The 23,721-nt window shown below is 38.7% G+C and overlaps 1 protein-coding gene across 1 annotated transcript; it reads left to right on the top strand.

Moving 5' to 3' along the window:
• Positions 1-4,203: 4,203 nt before the first annotated feature.
• On the top strand, positions 4,204-21,993 carry FOXN1 (forkhead box N1). Its single transcript, XM_017832629.1, has 8 exons — positions 4,204-4,326; positions 6,205-6,708; positions 8,537-8,647; positions 13,325-13,452; positions 14,256-14,352; positions 18,823-19,030; positions 19,261-19,788; positions 21,475-21,993. Exons 1-8 carry the CDS (start codon positions 4,207-4,209, stop codon positions 21,735-21,737), a joined length of 1,959 nt encoding a protein of 652 aa, XP_017688118.1. The 5' UTR covers positions 4,204-4,206; the 3' UTR covers positions 21,738-21,993.
• Positions 21,994-23,721: the final 1,728 nt, after the last annotated feature.

Below are 23,721 nucleotides of genomic sequence, written 5' to 3'. Positions count from 1 at the left end.
CTGTCTATCATGCTTCAGTTTCTCAGAGAATTGCTAGATCCAGGCTCCTTCTCCATCATTTTTCCAATTGCCATTATGTCTTTTGCCATTTCATAATGCCCAATTCCCTTCTGCAATATCTGTCTTAACACACAATCTTAATTTACTGCTACGTGTGAATGCCATCAACCAATTCACTTTCTCTCAAACCCCTGGTGAGAAAAATTTATGAAATTAGAGTTAACCCTAAACCCTGAAGTGCACCACTAAACAACTTATCCTGGTTAAATGTATTTAATTAAGCTCATCATCATTCTAGTCAAGTGCCAGATTACACAAGAAGTCTCAAACCCAAACTCATATGGTATTGTTCCCCTCCCAGATCTAGAGTCAAATCTACACTTCTGTGGAGTTCTGAAAACCAATTACATACACATAAACTCATTCAGTGTTGCAACAATCAGGTTATTTATATCCCTCTCAGAATAACTATTCCATAGAAATTGATTCACATGGAGCTGTAACATCAGGAAAGCTGTAATCCAGCTGAATCCAAACCCTCCTTCTTCCCTGACAGCTACTATTAAGCAGGTAGCAAACACATCCCATGTAACTGGATGCAGAAAGGGTCTCATGGTTGCAAATTTTCTTCACTCATACTTGAGATTATCACGGTCCTGATGAATTAACCTTATTTTCCACTAAATATGCAAAAGTTATTTCAAGAGGTAATGAAATATGGGCAGTTACCACTAGCTAACCATGAGAGAATTGAGCTCAGATCCCTTGAATAAGAAAGCAAAAATAGCATAGTTGAATTAAACAAACTCACTTCCAGATTTAAATTTAAAAGAGAAGAAATTACAATCCTTAGAAGATCTGTGAAGTTACTCAAGTATCCTGTAATCAAGGTAGATACGTACTGTAAAGAGAAGCAAGGAAGCAGTAAGAAATTCCTGTGGCTAAACCAGAGTTTAGTGCTGGGCTGTGCAGATTAAAATCTTGCTCCTGAAAATGTCTCCCAAAAATAGGGCAAGCCTTAGTGACAAGGATATTAGAGATCAACAGTGCAACAATAGCTGTCACCAACCATGAGCCAGCAAAACCTTCCATGTCAGTCTGGCAGGAATAACCTTAGAAAGGCCTTGAATTCATTGAAAGCCATAACAGAAAAACTGATTCTCATTAATAAATTCCTTTTCTTCCAAACATTTCCCATAAATAATTATGTGTAGAAATATTCCTGTATACACGACAAGTGTTAGTCACAACATTTTGGACACCTCTGCAGTATCTGGAACATGACATAATTGACTGACAAATGACAGTTTTTTAACTATAAACTGAAAAATGGAATTCTGAAACTTCACAGGTTGACTCCTTTCTCTAAAAAAAAGACTCAGGGGGAAAAAAAAAATCCCAAATAGGTGTTTCTCCCTTGCATTTGAAAACATCAGTGTGATCTGGAAAGGAAAAAGATGATTTAGTGTTTTGGGGAGGGGGCAGAGGAGTGAGCAGATAACACAAGGTAGCGTCGAGCAGGGCTCAGGGAGCTGCTCAAGGCAGTGCCTGGGGGATGAATTACGAATTGGGGAACATCCAAACACACCTTCCTCTCAGGAAAACTGATCACAGCCCCGAGGGATGGAGAGGGCATTGACAGTAACATGCAGAGTTCAGAGCGGTTCGGGTTGCTCAGGCGGCCCAGTGCCGAGCTCTGGTGAAGTGTATCACCAGCCAAACGCCCTCCAAGAGACACAAAACCAGGAATTGTTTAAACCATGGACTGCTGCCACAGGACTCAGTCATGCAGAGCTAATAGATCAGCTGCTGCTGCCTTGCTTACCCAAACACTCAGCTGAGGTTACAGTTTCTCACTATTTTCTTATTTTAGAGATAGTTATCTCATCATAGGAGCCTTGGATTGTCATGCAACATTTACAACAGTCAAAATGACATGAAATGGTTCCAGCTACATCTGGGATAATCAGATACCTCTTTCCAAATCAAAGCATCATTGTTTTCTTTAACATGTCCTACATCCAGGCAACCCACAACTTCCTTAAGCTCTATCTCCCAGGAACAGTTTATTGTAAATGATTTATTGGAATCCTGAATTATTGGCAGCCTCCTCTGACCATAATTTCTTCTCTTAAAGAAGGTTTGTCAGTAAGTGGTCTGATTTCTCTTTGCTAAAATCTATATTAGCAATGCAAATTGGTTTGGAGTTGGTTGGATTTTTTTTTTTTTGTTACATATTCTTTCTACAAAATAAAGTTAAGCATCTCTAAGGGATATTTTAGAAACAAAAAAAAAGGAAGAGGTTTAAAGAACAGTAACAGCAAAAATTATTCAGGATGTTGATTTGGCAGTTTCTACTGATCTATGTTCATAGCCTTCTTTGAGATGTATCAGTGAGAGTGAAGTTGCAAATGGCTTTTTGAGTGAGAAGTTTGGGGGCCAAGAAAAAATGAAAGTCAGAAGTACCTGGCCAGAGGTTTTCCTCTCACAGCACGACACATCCACAGCATGCCATTTCCAGGATTAGGATAACCTGGAGATGCAGTTATTACTGAGCTGCTGGTGCCAATCTTAATGTGAAAAAAACCTGAAAGCAGTGCTTTGATTGTAGCCTTGGGATTTATCCCCATATGGGAGATCCTCTGAAATGGATTGTCAACGAAGTCATTAAACAACCACCAGTGAAGGCAGATTATCAGGCCGACATGGTTTTAGTACAAGGCTGCTTCTCATTTAATAGTCAGTAAAACCAAACCAAAACAAAAAACCCCCACACTTTCCCTATGCAGTGGGGAATTTTTATAGGATAAAATGACAGTTAAGACTCCTCCTTTCCTACCAGCCTCCATGAGGCACCAAAATGCAATTCATCAACAGAACCTGGGAGAGGTCTTGGAGGGGAAGGACAAGAATTGGATCCCTCACAATTACAAACAGACACACACATATATTTCCTGGTTGTCAGTTTTCCCACCTGCTTCTTTCAAGATGAGAAATATATCTCCTCATCAGCCTCCAGTTAAGCCACTGGGAGAAGAGTCAGTGCCTGAGACACTTCTGAACTTTATCTAACATCATTTTTTCCTGATACACCACCATGGGTTTCATGCTTGATTTCCAAGCCCCATTGTGCTTCATCCCCCCGGGGCAGTGCAGTCTTACTCATCATAAATACAGATTTCTCTTTGAACTATAAAAGCAAAAGAGGGTTTCCACATTTTTAGGTGATATATCTTTGTTAACCAAACCTAATAAACCCCTCAGTTATTTACCTAACAGCTATTTCAACACGTGGCAAAGGCCTGGCAGATTAACTCTTGAATTAAAGTGGGGTTTTTTTTTCAACTTGTACACCTGAAATTTAAACTATGAGCACAAACACTTTTAAGCAGGCACACACTTGGTGTAGTGTTCTGTGCATGACATTAGAAAGAGGATGCAAGTTCTACCTTTGTTTTACTGCATGGCAACAGTGAACAAGGATTGGGAGAAAAAGTCAGTAGAAAAGTAGAAAGCAAAATATTAGAAGATTAAATTTATTCCTCTTAATCCAAAGAACACCATCAGATATGTCTCATATATCCAAAGATCAAAGACTGGGAACTTGAGAGGAGATCTAACTAACAAAAATGAGTATGGAATGATGAAGTAATTTATATATCTCAGATACATTTAATCTTGCAAAACAGAGTGGAAAAACTGAAGGGATTGGGACTTATAAAAGAGAAAAAGTGAAAATATACATGTGTTGTAACCATCAGTCTGACTAATGATAGAAAAAGATTTATTTGGTTTTTTTGTATAGTGCCTCTGAAAGCAACTGGGGTGTGTCTATACCACAATCTCTCAATAAACTGATATTGCTAAACTTGTCTTAACTCCAAAGCAATACATTTTCATTAACTTATGTTCCTACATAAAACAAAGCAGTTACTTATTTTTATAAAAATTATGTGGTGAATCCACAGTAACTCCAAATCACATCTTCACTGTCATTGTACCTATAGAACATTTCTTTAAGAGCTAACCAAAAAATTCAGCTATATCAGGAATTTCTTAGAATGGGTTATTGTCCAGCTGCATTTCTAACCCTGTCTAGTCATCAGCACTCAACAGGGTAGTTTGTTTTACACTTCAGGTTTTAAAAATTATTTGTTGTAATTTGATTTTGTCGTAACAGGATTTGTGTCTGGCGTGGATTTGGTGATGGTTTCGCTACTCCAAGACCAATCCAATATTAAATTTTCATCTTCAGACACTCTGGAAAGAGATCAACAGGACTTCATGAAGACACAGGGGGATTCAATATCCCCAGTTCAGCAAAGTGTGAGTAAGCTGGCCCAGGCCTGTTCTCTTTCTTCAAAGTTCAAATACAATATTCAGCTATTGCTGTACTAAATCTCACCAAACTTACTGGTAACAAAGCAAACATTGAAAGTTTTACTCTTGAAGAGTAAAAACCTGAGTTATCCTCCTTAGCTTATCTTAAGCTCCGTGCTAAATTTGCTTAAAACCCCTATTTCTTTAAAAACAAAACAGAGAATCTATCTATCTATCCAACTTCTAATCCTGGAAAAATGCTACTTTTAAAGTTAATTCTCATTCTGATTCTAAAATAAATAAATACAAGGCAGACAAAGAGACATCAGAGCCTTTTTGTCTCCTCCCTGCCTGTAAAGGATGACTTCAAGGACTTCACAATTCCTTGAGAGTTTTTTAGAATAACATGATCTCTGTCCTGTTGCCTGTATATTCATCATGTCTCATAACAAAAGTACAGCTGACAGTACTGTTTTTCATCAGACAACAGCAAAATAACCATTGTCATCCTTTTATTATGAAAATTCCAAGTGGAGAATTGACAGCCCTGTCATTCATACAGCTTAATGGAACTAAATATAAGGAGGAATTTTTTAATTCTAATCTAAGAAAAGGTATCATAAACGCGTGTATTAGGAATGTAGAGGAGAGCAAGGAAGAAAGAATTAAGAAGTCATAAACTAAGCAAGTCTGTGTTCATGTGAGAAGCAAAAAGTGCCATGAGGCCAGATTTGCTTTCTGCAGGGATCCATGACAGAACAAAACATTAATGGCTTTAACACACACGCAAATGACTGGAAAAGCTGGGCCATGTTCCCCTGCAGAAAGCACCAAATTTATGCTGGCTTCCCTGTGGGACTCCTTGAAAGCTGGTTCTTCCATAAAGGCATATATTCCTTAAGCTGTTCTAAAACACTGTAAAACCAACTCGGATTTGGAGGGGGGAAGGAGCAAAGGGAGCACTCGGTAATCTGGTCTGAGTTTTTGTCTAACACGGAACATTCCATTTCCCCCTTCCCTGAACACAACAACCTGCTCTTGACTGACGCACGTCTTCTCAAAGGCATCCGAGGAGTTACTCATCCTTGGTGTCAGGGCAAATATGCATATTTTCAGTGTCAGGATCCAGACACCAGTTCTCGTTAAGCCTTTCTCCTTTAGATTAAAGAGCACTTCAGTAGCTGTTATTTTCTTTTTGCTAAAGTGCAAAAGGGAGGGGAGGAGATGAGACAGGCAGAAGGTTAAAACGTCTGCCCAGAGCCTACTTGTCTCTTAGAATGAGTGTGGCCACCTTAATGAAGGGAAGTGATGTAACCACCAAACCTATCTGGCAGCATGTAACACCACCAGAGTATGAGATCAAGCTTATTTGACTAAACTTGCATACAACAAGACTTGCACTTATCACATTCCTGTCATTTAATCTTTCATCACTTGATCATGCATCATTTTTCTCTGGAATTGTCAGACCAACTAGTCAATGGTTACCTAAGACACGCTGTTTTTCAAGGATAGTTCAGTTTTCTCATAGAACCACAGAACGGTTTGGTTGGAAAAGACCTTAATGATTATCCAACCCCCTGCCATGGGCTGGGATGCCACCCACTAGACCAGGCTGATCAAAGGCCAGTCCAACCTGGCCTCACTTTTCTTAATTAATTGTTGAACAGGTTTGGATACCAAGCAATCAGAAAACCCTTTAGATCTTTCAGGGCTTCTCTGCATGAAGGTGACTAGAACTAATAATATTATACTTATCAGTGATGTGTTCTTAATACAATTAAAATATTTACATTTTATATAAATATATAAAGTAGATTATGAAAATAATAAAAATTTGTTCACGTGAATCCTAAATAAATAAATGCCAATATTTCATTGCAGGATAATCTCAGTTACAGCTGCCAACCATATGAGTCAGACGTCAGGACAGAAAGGAAGAGCTCAGAGTCTTCTCACAGCCCCAGCCCTGCTTCCCCAGCCCAGGATCAAATTCATGGGAGATACCCTACAAACCAAGGAATTCACTGCGGCAAGAACAAGTTCAAAGCATCTTTCAGCACAGAAAAATTCAGGAGGTACAGTTACGAGGAAAACACTGTAGGAAACTATGACCGGTTCCTCAAGAGCAGCAGGAACCCCTTCCACCCTTACAAGAGGCAGATCAGCGAAGATGTTTTCCAGGAAGCACACCAAGCCCTCCCACCAGAAGCTTCACCTTTCAAAAATCATAGAAGCATTGATGGTTTTGAGGGTCTATCAGGATCTACGGGTCCTGACGAGTCAGAGTCATTTCCCACGCACATCCCGGACATCTCCACGGAGCAACCATGGTGTAACAGCCTCCAGTACAGCACCACGGGTCAGGATCACAGCTCACAAGTCATGGTCAGTATTTTTTTATACTTCTTTTTCCTGTTTTCAATGGCAAAAATATACTTTTCAAATTATTATCTTAACATTACTACGTGGGCGTTTAGTCTCCTGTCAAGTTGTAGGCTAGAGCTCAGGAAAAACATATTTAGACATATCCATATTAATTTGTCCAAGTCTCTAATTTAAGGCCTTTCCCTACTGGAAAATAATCCTCAGAAAGATGTACAATGATTTTCCATTATACATCATACGTGAATCCTAAATATCCAAGTTCTTCCTGACAACAGTAGTTGTCATCAGCTAGTATTTTCAAGATACAAAAGTTCACAAAACAGTATTTCTCAAGCATGAGGATGTATATCAGATTTGTGACAACCCCTCAGTAGACCTACACTTTCCTTGGTGCAAATGGAAGAGAAATTCTGAGATACCAGTACTATTAAAATTTAAATATCAGACCTATTTATGGTATGGGAAGTGCTAAGTTACCGAATTCCAATACAAGATAGAGGCAAGAGTCTATTTAGGGCAGCAGAGATCCCTGAAAAGCAAATCAAATTACCCTCCAGTATCTCCACAGTACCTCTGCTGTGATCAGAGGTGTAAAGTGTATCTTCATCATCTAATGCAGCCAAAAACAATGACTCCACCTGCCAGGAGAGGGCCCTAAGCTGGTTCTAAATGGCTGTGAGATGAAAAATTTCAGGGCTCCCAAAAGAAAAAAGGATTAAAGAAAAAAATTCTTAATTGGATTAAGACCAGGGAATGGAGAGATGTTGTCAGGGAACATACCTGGGGATTGAAGCCATTCAGGTTAAGGAGGAAATTGATCTAAATCTCTTATTTCCTGGATAAACACTCATCTAGGTCAGAGCAGTTTAATGCAAAACCTGTGAGCAGTTGATGAAAAAAAAATTCCTATTGTCTTCCCAAATCCCTGGGCTGCAAGATGTGCAAAATGTAAAGGCAGCACTGCAGGAGCCCTTTACAAGTACGTGTAACTACTCAGGAGCAGAGTGGCTGCTTGTCACTGTCTGCCATGGTTCTGCCAGCAAGAGATGTCAAACTCCTAAATCACTTCCACACTTCTGGCAAGTTGGGATTTCTGTAAATCTTATCTGATTGTCACCAAAATAACACAGACATCTATTAATACTGGATGTGGTATTTGTTTGGACTCAGGATATCAAATCAAGTCTAACGTGCTCCTACTAATATACCACAAAAATACTAAATATAAAAATATTTAGTAGGCATACTAAAATAAATTTATATACTTATTAATATATATTAGACATACTAAAATACTATAAAAGCTGATCATTATGGCCTTGCTTTAAAGCAAGTGCTACTAGGTTCTTGAAATAGTAAGATTCTTACTCTATTCCTACACATCCCCTGCATCTCAATCTATAAACAGAGACTGACGTTTTCAGAATTGCTCTTTGAATTGAACATGACCTGGGATTTCCTCTTTTAAAGTTGTAGTTATAGAAATGCAGGAATTGGTTAAGGTCTTCACAGAATCACAGAAATGTTTTGGTTGGAAGGGACCTTAAAGATCATCTCGTTCCAACCCCCAGCCCTGGCCAGGGACAACTTCCACTAGACCAGGTTGCTCCAAACCCCATCCAACCTGGTCTTGAACACTTTCAGGGGGGGTCACCCCTTGTTTTGTACCATTGGAATATAAAACAACTTCTATGTAACACTTACTGTGACAGAATTAAGTCCAAAAATGCAAATATAATGAAGGCAAACCCAAACAGTGACTAACAGAATTATTCTATTTTAAATTGAGGTGTTTTCTCTAATTACTCATTTCTTAAATATTTTCCAGCAGGATTCAGACATGAAGCTTAGGACATCCCCACTGGAAGGGCAGCCTGGTTTGTACTGCTACCAGCCTCAAGTGCAGCAGATGTATTGCCCCTCACACCCTTTCCATCAGGTCAGTGTAATATGTGCACCAAAATCCCTATATTTCTAACACTCTAATGGTACAATAGTTTTGGTATTAATATAAAAAAAAAGATTAAATAATACCTTTAAATTTGTGGGGTTTCAGGGCCATGTTTATATCTACAGATTTATGAGAATAAGATCTTAAAAGAACCACAGCTAAATGCATTTTGAAATGGTCGTTCAGAAAAAGAAAAAAAGAATGTATAAACAATCTTGGTACTCCATATTTATATTTTCACCATTATGCTCAAAAAAACCCATGTTTTGAAGCCTGATAAATTATGCACATAACTGTTGGCATTTCAGGATCCCAGGGAATTAACTGTGCTTTAACTTCAGAATAAAAAACTAAATATATGTGACTGTACACTTAAAATTCAGATCAAACACGGGAAAACACTTTAAAGTAAAATTTGAACAGCAAAATGATGTTCACTCCCCTTGTGCTTGATGGCACACACATCTCTTTCACAATCTTTTGCCTCTTACATCATCCTCAGTGAAAGATTATTCAGCTGAAGCATAATTGACAGTAATGCTGATGATGCAGGAGAGTGTGCAATATTAAGGTTGTTCTTCTGCATGTAACTATATTATTAGCACTAAAAATAATTTCCTTTAGATATAAACGGTGGTGCTGTTCAATGCTTTCAATTTTTCCTCTTTTATGTTCAACTACCTGCAGCTCTATAAAATTTTCAGTAATTTTTTCAGTAGTGTTTATTTCAAGACAAAAAAATGCTTGAAACACCCTATTTAAAACAAGCAAAAAAAAAAAAAAACAAAAAAAAAAACTTGAGGTGAAATTAAGGTAACAAGGATTTTTCAGACTTATAGGGAGAAATCCCTGTATAAAAACAGCACAAATCTGAAATGTTAAACCATTAGAACTTACGGGAAAGTCATATATATAAACTATTTTAGGATAAAAGCTCACACTTGAGCTACATCTCCTTTGATCTCAGTGACTGATGACAGATATTGTGGCATCAGCTCTACCATCTCATTCAACTTGCTCAAGAAGTATAAAAAATATGACTGACAGAGCAGTGATTTAAACTGGGCAAAGAAAACAAAACCCAGGTTACTGTGATATTTCATTAGGGTTGTTAATTTGTATGGTGTTACATGTCTGAGTCATTGAAACAGTCCTTACTCCTGGCTTTTTTCTTTTACCTACCACACTGACATTCCTCTAGCCAGAATATACTGAACCTTATTTTTCCCAATCAAGTGGCAAAAAGGCAACTATCTTTAAATTCTTACTTACACCACCATAATTAATTTACTTGGTTTTTTTCTTGTTAGCCCAAAACTGAATAGAAGTGATAAAAGGTAATAATAAAATTAAAATAGAACAAAAGGAAAGGTGATATTACACTACCATCCTAACTTAGAAATCCAGTTATTTGATTATTGTTATTTTAGAAGAAAATTGTCCCAGATGAAGGATTGACTTGCCAAAAAAAGCCCTGCTGCAAATATAAACTATTCCCCACTGGGATTACAGGACAGACATTGTGGGTATGCCACAGCACCCTACATCTCACTCACCATATAAATGCCATTTCTGTGTGCTGCTTTAGCAGAAACTCCACTTAGCTTGTTAATTCATTGAATAGTTTTGATTTCTTTATTCATTCTGAAGCAGGCACCCTTCCCCTGTCCCCTCTGATGTGATACCAGTGCTATTACTATACATTGGCACTAACCACATTCAAAAAACCTCCAAAATTAAAGCTGAAATACGCCTCCTGGGAGCCACCAGGCAAGATACAACAGGCACTAAGAGGAAAGTCTTCCATCCACCTGCAAGCTGGCACCGTGACAGATCTCTTACGTGCAGCAGGTTTCTGTTGGACTTTCCAATACTTGTGCTTCTGAATGTTACTATGGTAAAAGTCTGGCAATGTGTTCTACTACTCAGAGAAAAAAAAAACAAACCAAAAACAATAAGTATAAGCAGCCAAAGTGCCAACAGGTAGAATTGCTGTCCCTGTGCCACAATCAGATACTGGAAAATGGAAGAACGTGGGATATACAAGACTGAGAAGGAGTGGAATAACATCTTCTACATGAAGCAGCTCCGTGATTAATGCTTTACATTTCAAATTGGAATGGAGCAGTGCAAGTTAAATCTCCATGGAAGTTACACTCCAGAGAACGGGCCCTTTAGCCTGAAGTGAAGGATGTTCAAACTACGCCTCAGTTTTCATTAGAGGGATGAGAGAGATCAACCCCTTCCATTAATTTTGTCCAAATGATAAAACGGCCTCACCTTCCCCTTTGCTGGACACAACACAAGTGATGAATCATGAGAGGAATTACTTGTTATTGATCCGAATGAAGTAGCAGACACTGACTGGAGTCACTCACCCACCCACCATAAAACACGGACACCTTTCATGCCAGTTGTGCGACTGTAAAACCAGCTCGAGCCTGTCATTCCAGACCATTCCTCAGCCTTTGCTCCCTCAAAAAGGACTAATGAAACCAATAAAACAGAAATAATCCTTAAAACACCCCGGTCTTGCCTTTCATGATGACATCAAAAACAGTCCCATCTTAGTACTCTTTCCTTTCAAAGAGCCACCAAAACCAATAAAATCAGAATTATTGTAGGAATTGCCCGGTTTTCTGCTCTGGTGAAAAATCTACACCCAACGCACAAAGCGGGAAGCACAGAACTGCATATGGAAATTAGTTCACAGATCCTCTGGAGACTCCATTTTTGCCTAATATTTAGTTCAAAAATATTAATTAATTATGTTCATTTCATTTCTTTCACCGTGCAAACAACAGAGTATATTCAGTCTGGTTTTCCACATTCCATTTCAGGCAGTTCAGTGTTAGAAAGATAAAAGCAAAGAGGCAATAAAACTCCAGCAATGAGAATAAAATTACAGAGAAACTTAAATAAATTATTAAAAATCAAAAATAAGTAAATAAACTATGAATATTTTGCAAGCACATGACAACCTCTCAAGCGTGTTTTAAGGGGACAAAGACCAAGAGCAAATGAAGCTTTTTTTTTTGATCCAAAAAAAGGGATTACAATAAGAAACTAAGGAGGTGCATAAATTAATTAAAAAGGGATTTTTCCCAACAAGTCTCAAGAGCTACATTATAATTTTTCAGAGGAACCACACAAACCTCATGACACAGAACTGCTGGAGCTGAGCAGTAAAACACCAGAAAAGGGCTCAGCAACCTTTGAGCACCAGGGAAGGCATGCAGGTAGATTTTTCAATAGCATGTGACATGACTCCTAATTTTGGCCATGCCCTCACCCTGGCATCTGGAAAGGTTCATCTGTAAGAGTCAGAAATTCCCCTCACAGGGAGCTCTGAGTTCAGCAGGAGCTTTTGCCTACCAGAGAGCCAACTGATGCTATCTTACCTGAGCAGGGTAGTGTTCCTTTGTTCTTGAAAGTCTCTTGCCAGCAGACTTAAGCTGTAATTTGGAAAAGAAAAAATATGGAATATTTGGCAAAGAAAAAGACCAACTTTTTCTGTGTGTTAAAAAAATTGAGAGCAAGTCTACAGGCACTGTGGTGCAATCCAGGTTATCTATGTGGATTATTTCCACTCTCTCACCTACTTTTTGGCATTGGCATATTTCTATCCCACCTCTTTAGTATGTCCTGGGAGGTGGACAAGCTTAGAGATCTCCTTAAGAGACAGGTCAGCATCTCAGTAGCTTCTGCTGCTGGTCCCCGGGAGGGGTGAGGGTGGCACAAATAGTGCCTGATTTTAGGGGTCCTGGCTATTCTTTTCAGCTTTCTGATGCAGAAAATAAGAGGGGAAAAAAAGAATCACTTGAGGTGGTGGTACAAACTCCTGGCCTCTTGGAGATACCTGTTCCTTGGCATTAACTATGAGGGTATAGACAGGGAGTAGCTCAACAGCTTCAGCATGAGACAGGCATCGTGAAACCACCTCAAAAATGTCTCACATGCTGCTCTCCCGACCCCTGGAATGATCTTACTAACTTATTCCATAATAATACATTCATTTTTTATATATTCTGATGCATCCACTAAAGTTTTCATTGTTGTTTGCCAGGTTTATCCCTGCCTTGCATAATAACAGCAATTTTAACAGAGATTTTGGGATGCTATTCCCTTGGGATTAGATATTATTCACTTCAGATTTTTACCTTGCTGTATCCCTCTCCACCTAAAAAATAAAACAACAATAAAATAGCACAAAAAAATCAAACAAGGCTCAGTCAAAACTTCAATGTTTCTTCCTATATTTTTAGTAGCTTGACTTGATGGGCTCATTCTTCTATATTGCACATTGTTTGAAGTATTTTATTCTGGTGGTTTTGGGGTTTTTTATGTAAATAAGTTTACACCATTAATTTACTTGTCTGCGTGTTCAGGGGAGGCTGAGCAGACTGAGATACTTCAACTTCAAAAGAGATGGTTGAAAGGAGACATGCTTTAGATCCATAAAATTAAGAGTTATCTGGAGACAATTAATAGGGTACAGTTCCTCACATTTTTCACAAGAGCTCAGTAGCATGGCAGGCAATAAAGAATAAAGTACTTTTTTTTAACCACACAATACCCTCAGAAATACATAGTTTAATACTGTTATTAGGAAATATTTTTGGGAGCTTGTTGCTAAGCCAAATAACATCTCTCTTGTCCCATCAGTATCCCTCAGGAGGCAGCTACCCTGTGACTTACATCGCTTCTTCCCACTACCCTTACCAAAGAATCGCTCCTCAGAGCAGTCAAGAATCCCAGCAGCCTCTGTTTCCCAAGCCCATCTACTCCTACAGGTAATACAATATTCCTTCAAGCCCTCATGTTACAGGAAATGCACTGTTTACCCATGGCCTGGTTCCAGCATCGTTTGCTGTAACACGCTTACTCTTATTTGTCTTGTTCCCGGTGTGTTCTGTCCTGTTCGTAGGAATCAAGGTGATCCAGACTCTGGGGCCAAGGCACAGAGAAATTAAATGTTGCAAAGCATTGTCTTGATCACCCCCCCCAAAAAAAACCCCCTAAATGTTTCTTTAATACAAAATTTTACAAACGCCATCAGCACAAGACTGATCCCACTTTGTTGCCTTTCCCAGCACCTGTATTAAAACTATTTTTTTCCAGTTACTAAGCCAAGGAAATGCCTAGAAAACACACCAGATATGTCAGTCACCACACAGTTTTGGACCCCAAATAATCTAACAAAGTAGATCAGACAATTAAATTTTAATTACCCATCTGTCACTGTCAGTTTGATACTCTGTGTGGCCTTCACCAGTTTAAGCTTTCAGACACACCTTAGATAAATACCCACCAGCAGGATTTGAAGGTCTTGATTTCACTTTCTATCTTACTTTATTTGAAACTCAGGTTAGAACTTCTATATGAGCTTTGAGAATTACCTGTAGAAGTTACACAGTGCAAGGAGATTGTTAAAAACAACTGAGTGGAAATTTTAAGCATCACTGTACTTGTGCTATGGCAGTGAAAGTTGCACACAATTTGGAAATTAATTACACACAATTTGGAAAATAGTCTGGTTTTGGTTTTGAGGAGTCAAGCAGAAGAGGCTAAAATGCTTTTCTTTCTCTCCCTAAAGCATCCTGATCTTCATGGCTCTCAAAAACAGCAAGACAGGGAGTTTGCCAGTCAGTGAGATTTACAATTTCATGACAGAACACTTTCCTTACTTTAAGGTGAGTTCCACTGGGAGGGGTGGGAATCTCCCTCTAAGCTTACCTGTCTGCAGAGGGAATAAGGGATGGGATTCCAGCTATGGAAAGGGATAATTTCTTAGGAGATTAATATCAGATCAATTACACACTATATACATTCATGATCACAAACTACCCAGCATTTTACATGCAGGAAGAAATGTGGTAATATTTAACTCAAAAAGATATTAAGAACTGTTCCAGCTGTGAGTCTGGGTGTATAACAGTGGCCATTCCTCACTAACAACTCATAAAAAGGGTGAATAACTTTCAAAACACATTCACTCCTTCCTCTCAGATCTCAAATACAGGCAGAACTGGTCTTGTAGCTTCCTCTGCCATCAGCAGCACCTCCAGACTGGTGTGGAAGCAGAGGTTCCAGGTTATCTCACTGCATTCTGGAGCTGGGATATCCGTCTTGGGCAACAGCATCACTTGCATGCCCTGTACCAAGAAAAGTCTAATATATGATAAATGGTACTAAGCTCATAATTACACCATGACGTTGGTGACGGGAAGGGTGTATGGTTTGCAGCAGCACTATTGAAATTTAAATCCATGCTATAAGGGAATGGTTCCTTGGGCTTGGAATGCGAGTGGAAAGTGCTCAGTCAGCAAATGATCCAAGAGCAGGAGGATTAGTTGAGATTTTTAAAAGAGCTGTAATGGAATCATCACCTGCTGATCTACATGGAGCTTTATTTCTGCTGATTCTTCAAAACCGTCTCGCTGAAGTCCAGAGCAGGTGACCTCAGCTGTTAGCAAGGCCCAAAAATTAAAATAAAGCAAGTGAGTCTGTCCTGTTTCCTCTTGCAAATAGCCCTGCAGCAATTCAACCAAACTCTAAACAGCTAAAGCAAGGCAATTCAAACACTTATAATAAGAACACTGAGAATAGCTAAAAGTAAATGTTCTGATACAATTTTGCAGTGGTTTTGGGCACTAACTGAGGATAAATTCTGTACACACACAAAAAAAAAAAAGATTAATGTTGAATCTGTCAGTAATCAGAGAAAAATACACATTATGATGGAGGAAGAACTGTCAGGATCCATCATACTTCTGTACTCCCAGATTTCCTCACAAAAGAATCACTAATTACTCCATCATTTTTTACAAGCAAAAGAAGGGAGAAAATATGAAGATGCCTAGCATCAGAAATCAGAAGTACTCAATCCCAATGGAATCCACAGAAAAACAGCAAGAGTTTCAAGCAGAGAGATGGGAATATTATTAATAATTTTTACAGGCACGTTCATGTTTATTCATCAGACCAAACTGAAATTAATTCTCCGTTGTCTTACAACATAATTGATTATAAAAGTTAATCAGCAGCTTCAAGCAAAATGCTGCTGCTGCTGCCAACATGGACAGAATCCTTCAGACTCAGGACTGTGGCTCTGCCAGGTGTCACCATCCTGGTCCTTCGTGGTTTTTCAGAGCTCCCTGTCTTTTTCTTAGTTCATTTTAAAGTAGATGAGAACGAGGTTGCTGTTGTCATATGGATTCCAGGGAAAGAATAGTGCAGGGGGTAATACTTGGTACAGCGGGTACAAAGGGAACATTCACTATTTTTGCATTTATTTTTGCATTTTACTTACAAATACAGTCAAAAGTATTTGACTGTAACATCCTTAAAATGACTAAGGGAGAATAAAAAAATCGAATATTACACCTACAGGCATTAATTCCTGTCTACCTCTGGCCTTTACAGCAGCCCACAGAATTATCAATATATGGCAAAAACTAATACCCTCTATCATCCTTTTTTTTTTTGGAGAGTCTTCAGCAAGATAAAATAATACAAAGACCAGCAAAGAACATTTTGTTGTTGCTACCAGCACTCACTAACTAGCAGGATACAACAGGGAGAGGGGAAGCAATTTAAATTGGAGAGAAAGAGAGTGCAATTGTACACAGAATCTTGCTGGGAGACATTAGATGATACAAGCCGAGTCAAATTAACTTGTATTCGCTGCCACAGCAAATTTAGTTTCTATGATGCAACAATTTCATTTCTAGTTGAAACAGAGCAATCCAACTCCTACGTCCTAAAAAAAACATCTACACAGCTAAAGTTGAATTACCCTTTGATGTACCTCTCCCTTCTCTTGAGACCTAGATTTAAAGAGAAAGGGTTTTGCAAGATGACTGAACTCTTTAAACTTCAAGAGCTGGTCAGGATCCGTGGGGCTGGACAAAAATATTTTTTGTCATCTTTTTCTTTGTAGTGATTAGTGGGTCTAAAAGAAAGCTTTAATCTTGTTAATTGGAATTAGTGCCAGTGGTCAAAGAGGCCAGAAAGGTCTGTGGTCTGATGGAACCTAGAGCAGCAAGTATTCAAGCGTTGCAGATGTGGCACTTGGGAACCTGGGTTAGTGGTAGCCTTGGCGGTGTTGGACTCAATGATCTCAGGGGGCTTTTCTAACCTTAATGATTCTGTGATCCTATGATTTTATGATTCTACAGCTTCATCCACACTGTGCTGAAACGCAGTAACATCAAAACCAAGCCACAGTAAGGAGATTCCAACTACACAAGAGCAACTTCAGTAACCAAAGCTCCCTCATGAACAATCACATTCACTTAAAAAAAACAGTGTCAGAGTCATAGCACAAACACACTGAGTGTTCCTTCAAGCCTTGCCTGGATAAACTTCTCGCAGGTCAGCAACGCCAAGTTTAATGCAAGAACCTGTTGGGCTCCTGGGAGCAGCCTCCAAAATCAATCCCTGTACTTTTTGCTCTTACGTTTCTAAAACCATCTCCCAGTTTACTCCCCCACATGTTCTGAAAACCTCTGAGAAGCCCGTGCCGCTCCCATCTTAGCAGAAACACATTATCCTGTCTAGATACAGACAGAGGTGTGTGTAGCCTCGTGTGCAGGGCAAGGAACATGAATATTCTTTCAGGTCAGCTTATTCAGTAGCTAAACACACAACTTACCTGGGAGGAACAGTTCTATTCGCTTTTGGAATTGCCAGAAAGCAACTTGAATATGACCTGCAAGGGAGAAAAACTGATTCATCATGTTTAGTATGACCCTATGGCAGAAAGGGTTTTAAAGGGTTTGAGTTTGTTTTCTTTTTTTTTTTTTTTAAATACAATTTATGTTGTCTCACCTCTGAGACAGAATAGTGAAATGCTGACATCAGGTGGGCCAAAAGGGTAGAAACTGTGCTGCTATGAAAGGAGAATAATTTCTCTTTTAGTAAATAACACATATTTAATTCCACACCTTTTTTTTTAATGAAGAAATCAATATTAAATTTGACTCTCAGCCCTTCAATAAGGCTTTTAATGCCTTAACTCACATGATAGTTCTTTACAAGCTACAAAAGAACAGACTCTACATTCCTGATAAAAGTAGATAAGAAAATAAAATTCTGATAAAAGAATTTCTATTAAAGTATGTTCAAAAGTTCACAGTGTGTCATGTGAAACCAAAATGGACAGAACTCCATTTATAAAAGATAGTCTTAGAGGAAGTTTCTTGTACTAGGCAACAATTAAAGAGATTATCAAACTATCCAAAATCTGACTTTCTGTGCAAGATGGATCCCTACTAATAAAGCATAAGAATGCAAAGAAAATTTAATACACATAAAAGGGGAATTTTAATTTTTAACATTTTTAAAAATACTATGGAAACCCATATTTATTTCTTGTGCTCTCTGTTCAATAATTCTCTGGTTGATATAAACAGTTACGATGACAAATATTTTGCATCCATGAATATGAATCAATAGACAAAGACAACTTCACCCACCTTTCAGAGAGTTGTTTAATTTCTTTCAATTCTTATGACACAGAGATGAGGATATTTTTTCGAAACAAGAAAATAATCATTTTAATGATTCAGTTTAAAGAACCTCCCAGCTGCCACTGCTGAGTTAAAAATAAATGCAAAGCACAGAGATGCAGTGATCAGATGTGGAAACCTGTATCTTCTCTGTAGGGCTTGTGATTAAACCATTTGGTTATGTAATTGGCCAGCACACAAAGTTACACCTACAGGAGCATGATAAATTCTTTTGAAGTCTGCCTGGACACTGAATTAGAGTCCAGGTAGCACGTAGTGCTTTAGTTAAATGTTGAAATATTTCTCGGTGTTCCAAAACAGATTCCAATAGAAATCCTGTCAGCTCACAGCTCTAGAATATAATTCTTTAGACACTTAATTCCTGTGATTTTCAAATTCACTCTTAAAAATCCAGCAGGCCTCTGACAACCCTTTTGCTCAGATCAGTTACTGTTCTATCTGATCCCTCTCTTCCCACACAACATGACGGTAACATTTTTGTGGCTTCCTTCTAACGTACAAGTTTCTCATGGCAGAAGGTACAAACTAAACAGCATTTCTTACAGCCTCACCAGTCAAAACAGAGATATACATATTTATTTTTTTTTTTGCCCTTGAAGTCCCATTCTTACACTGGATTTGTTTCTCCAGACAGCTCCAGATGGCTGGAAGAATTCTGTGCGCCACAACTTATCTTTGAACAAGTGCTTTGAGAAAGTTGAAAACAAGTCAGGCAATTCCTCTCGGAAAGGCTGTTTGTGGGCTCTGAATCCAGCCAAGATTGATAAGATGCAGGAGGAGCTACAGAAATGGAAGAGGAAAGATCCAGTTGCTGTAAGGAAGAGTATGGCAAAGCCAGGTCAGTAATGTGTCACTTCTCAAACAGTTCTGCCGAGAACTTTTCTTTGTAGCGGGCACCAAACTGTATAATATGACTTAGGAAAGCATTTCAGGATTTTTCCTGGTTATAAGGTGATTGGCAAAACAAGAAAACAAAAATTAGAAAGCAGAATTAAACAAGACCTCGTTTTGTAGATATTTCCAAATAAGCAAAGAAGTTTCACCATGGACTTTTTTCTTGTTTTCCAGAAGAACTTGACACCCTGATAGGCGACAAGAGCGAGAAGCTGAGATCTTCCCTCATGTCCTGCAGCCCGACGGGCGTTGCAGGTGCCTCACTTTCCAGGCAGATGGCAGCCCAATCCCATTCCTTATGCGAGCCCTCCCTCTCCTCCGGGATCCCACAGCCATTACACAGCATCCACGCCTCGGGAGCTCTGCATGCCAAGAACGCTTTACCCAATTTACTGGGGGGGCAGCAGCCTCCGTGCTACACATCCCCACAGGGCTTCCCCCAAATCCCAAATGCACTGATGCAGCAGACACCGGACGCTCAGAGCCTGTTTCCTTCTGGGGAGGCTCAAAGCGAGCTCCGAACTCAGCCCAGCATCACTCAGGACTCCCCGCTGCCGGCGCAGACCCCCCCAAACTGTGGGATGAAGATGCTGCCGGAGCATTCCACAGCCAGGACAGTGCAGGACACGCTCATGCCGGAGGGAGACCTCAGCAATGACATCGATGCTCTTAATCCATCCCTAACTGATTTTGATCTCCAAGGTTGGTATCTAAGGTATTTTTATCTTGTAGAGTCAGGCTTATTACATCCCATCACCTCCCATCACATCCCAACCCATCACCTACCAACCCTTCGTGACCTTCTTTTTTAAATACTACTTCTTGCCACTGCTACAAAAAACACCTTAACTAGGTTACATTATATACACAACATGCAATATTGCATTAAATCTTTAAAAAGTTTCCCGAGAAAGCCACCTATTTACATCCAGAGTTTAAAAAACATTCCTGCTTCCTCTTGGCTACAATTGCCAATATTAAGTATTGCAATACAGTATTTAGAATGTATTTTTTAAATTCAGATATATATTCCACTGGAAAGTACTCAAGCACAACTATTTAGTGCAATTCTTACAAAAGAATTGTCACATGAAGGGAAATAAGAGAAATAATGTTTATCAAATTAACAGGTTAACTTCTTTCATCAATATTTATTCAAACACTTTCCACATCTCTGCTCCAACAAATGTTATTTCCCCCTTCCTGAGGCATCATATGACTTGTGCCCTGAACAATTATACTTCCTGAGGTGTGTTCTCACATACTTAATCATGTAATGCTGACAGTAATTTTTTTATATATTAAATAATTGAATCATCTTGGCTGGATGGGATTTTGAACATTAGGAACACAGCTTTTCATGCAAAACCAAGGAAAAAACCCACCATGTATTTTTATATATATATATATATATATATACACGCGTTATATATGTGTGTAAATATATATGTAAATTTATAATGAATATATATACATTTATATATACACATATATATAAATCAAATCCTGTGGGTTCCAAATTATAAAGCTCCTGTTGCACCAAATAACGTGCCAGAATTTCCTTCCCGCACAAACAAAAAGCGGTTACATAAATCAACCTAAAAGACAGAGCAAAAAAAAATGCCTTTTCAATAATCTACATGACTCAGCGAATGCCAGCGCCATCCATTCCACTGTCACAAATATTTCCCAGTCCTGCCATGCCCAGATTGTTCTAGTGAGATTGACACCACACTCCTCTCGTTTCCTGGGACCTCTTTCCATTTTATTCAATTAATCTGAAGCACATGCTCTGGTTGTGTGAATATTCTCTGTGCTTCATCAGTATGGTACCACTCCACCTTCCCTCTGGCCTAGCCCTTTATCTTAAATTATTTAACCTTACCTGTGCTTTTCACTTTCTTTCTTTATAAAATTATCAGATCTCTAATTAGAGGCCCTAAAACTTAAGATAAGGCCTGCACACTACTTCTAGCAACAGAGCTAAGTATAATCCCTTATCTTCCATATGTTATAGAGATGAGAGGCACTTTCCTTATCCAAAATCAATGTTTTCCTTTAAAAAATAGAAGTTATTCTTCATAAATATACATTTCTAACAGAATATTGCAAATTACCAGGGGAAATAATTTTCTTAAATATATGCTGCTTTCTTTTAAATTTAAATTTATTATGGAGACAGGCAAACAAAAACTACCTAAACAACCTTTTTTCTTCCCCAGTCCCAAGGTTTTAAGAGCACCTACACATAAAGCACACACAACTGTTTAATTACCAACTTCTCCTGCAACACAATGTTTAAAAAACTGAATATATAGAAATGTATACAGACATCATATGAAGAGATATTAATCATTCCATTAATCAACATGTTTTGTTTTGTTGTAGGGAATCTTTGGGAGGAGCTAAAAGACGACAGCCTTGCTGTGGATCCCCTTGTCCTCATTTCATCATCCCCAGTGTCTTCCCAGTGTTTCCCCTCTCACTGCCAGCTAGAGAACAGCAGCAACATCCCCATCCCAAACGGAACTCCACATGGAAACGTACCCGACCTCCAGCTCACCACCCTGTACTCTGCCTTTATGGAATTGGATACAGTGTCTCCTGCCTACCTAAGTAATCCTGGATCCAAACCTATAGCACTGATGTGAACCACGTGCCAACTTAATTATTATTATTATTATTTTGTCAAAATCCAGTCCTAACCATCACACACTTCCCTGTCTCATTGATGTCAGCTGAGACCGTGTCCATGGGAATAAGAATAATCTTTTTTCCAGAACTCGCCCGCAGGATATGTAGCTTTACTATAATAATTTTCTACAGACAGACACTAAAAAAAAAAATTTAAAATACTATTTAAAGATAATATTGTTAACAGCTGAACTTGTCAACACCATTTTATCAAGTCACTCATCTTCTGCATCTTCCAGAAACAAGCGACTCTTAAGAGGAAAACAAATTATTGACTTTTTTTTTCCTTTTCTTTTTTTCTTTAATGAAAGCTGCTTGCAAATGAACACCAAACTCACAGCACACAACAATCTAACTTATTTCTTGGAGCCAATGACGGCAACATCATCCACCACAGACCACTCAAAATAAAAAATCTACATGTTAAAACAGTTATAGTCCCCTTGAAAGCAGTTCTGGGTTTTGGTAAACAAGAATGTGAACTGAAAATTCTGTAAGTATTAGAAGATAGAGGACAAGCTGCTGACAGACTAAACCAAAGCAACAAATATACTTCAGTGAAAAATATGTAAGTTTTACTGTATTTAAAAAGAAATTTTAAATTCTGCTTTTTTTTAATAAAAAAGAAAAAACTATTTAGTAGAATTTTTACTTGGCTGGAAATTATTCCTATTCATTCTTCTGTCTTTTGCCTCATAAGCTGAACAGTAACATGAATTATTCAACCATTAAATGAAGATTTTTAAAAATGCTAATTAAAATAGAGAGAACAATAATTGCTGCAGTTATCCAAATCCAGAGAGCATCTCTAGTTTAACTTCCAGCTGCATCCAACATATCCAATGTGATTTATTACAACACTGAAGCAGCTGAACCAGCCCTTGCATTAGGATAATGTCTACTTCCTACCGTGAGCTAAAGTAAGGCATTCCAGTAGCCAGTTTCTCAGGAACACTCTTCTCCCTCTGATTTTCCAAAGGTGCTGCTTATGAAACAAAATAAACCAGTTTTATTTCAAGTGATGCAATCTAAACCCAAAGCGATCTGGAGCAGGAACCTGCTGAAGAAAACAGTCTAGAAGCCAAAAAAATATCAGTGTCTTGAATGGCAGGATTCCCAGAGAAGCTGTGGCTGCCCCATCCCTGGGGATGGGTTGGACAGGGTTTGGAGCAACCTGGCCTAGTGGAAGTTGTCCCTGCCCGTGGCAGGGGGTGGAACGAGATGATTTTTAAGGTCCCTTCCAACCCAACCCATTCTGTGATTCCATGATCTCCAATCACAGACCATGTTAATTCAAACTGAAACAAGGAGGTCGAGATTTGGGTCAGATTGGGTCATTTACACTCTGGAAAAGCAGGGGAGGAATTACCAAGGATAGAAGAGAGAGATGGAATTGGTAGAATATAGACATGCGGGTTTAATTAGCCGCTGTCCCACAGCCAGGTGGGAGCACTGCCCGCTCAGACCGATGCCAAACCCAGGTCCAAATCTACACCCTCATCTGTGCCTACTAGCCCAGACTTAAAATCAGATTAGGGGCAGACGGATAAAGACGACTTAGGAAGAGCACATGTGATGCAGCTTTGTAATCCCTCACGCAACTACCAAGAAATCCCCACTTGACTTGAGCTCCTCTTCCTTGGCCTCCTGCAAAGAGAACACGCAGCTGAAGAAACGCAGTCAGGTTGGCCAAGCTGGTCCATGAAAAAAAAAAAAACAAAAACAGCAGGATGAGAGTTATACAAACACACTAGAGCTGGGGAATCAGTTCTTGACCATCCTAACACTTAGGTAAAGAAATAAGGAAAAAATGAAGTATCCCATGTCAAAATAAATGTGAATATTAAATGATAAACTTAAAGCACACAGTAAGTGTAAAGCTGGTAAACAGTATTTATATGTATATAAAACACTATGTGTATATTTATAGTGTTTTATATA

The sequence above is a fragment of the Lepidothrix coronata genome, unplaced genomic scaffold, assembly GCF_001604755.1.
Source record: "Lepidothrix coronata isolate B3197 unplaced genomic scaffold, Lepidothrix_coronata-1.0 Scaffold203, whole genome shotgun sequence".
Taxonomy (NCBI): Eukaryota; Metazoa; Chordata; class Aves; order Passeriformes; family Pipridae; genus Lepidothrix; species Lepidothrix coronata.
Note: the sequence above shows the minus strand (reverse complement) of the source record. Positions and strands in the feature narration are given on the sequence as shown.

What these genes read in the sequence shown, in the direction of transcription:
- FOXN1 (XM_017832629.1), top strand. Translation starts at nt 4,207, where the DNA reads ATGGTTTCGCTACTCCAAGACCAATCCAATATTAAATTTTCATCTTCA. An exon ending in ATCACAGCTCACAAGTCATG is followed by an intron (nt 6,709 to 8,536) that starts GTCAGTATTTTT and finishes AATATTTTCCAG; the next exon opens with CAGGATTCAGACATGAAGCT. An exon ending in CCTCACACCCTTTCCATCAG is followed by an intron (nt 8,648 to 13,324) that starts GTCAGTGTAATA and finishes TTGTCCCATCAG; the next exon opens with TATCCCTCAGGAGGCAGCTA.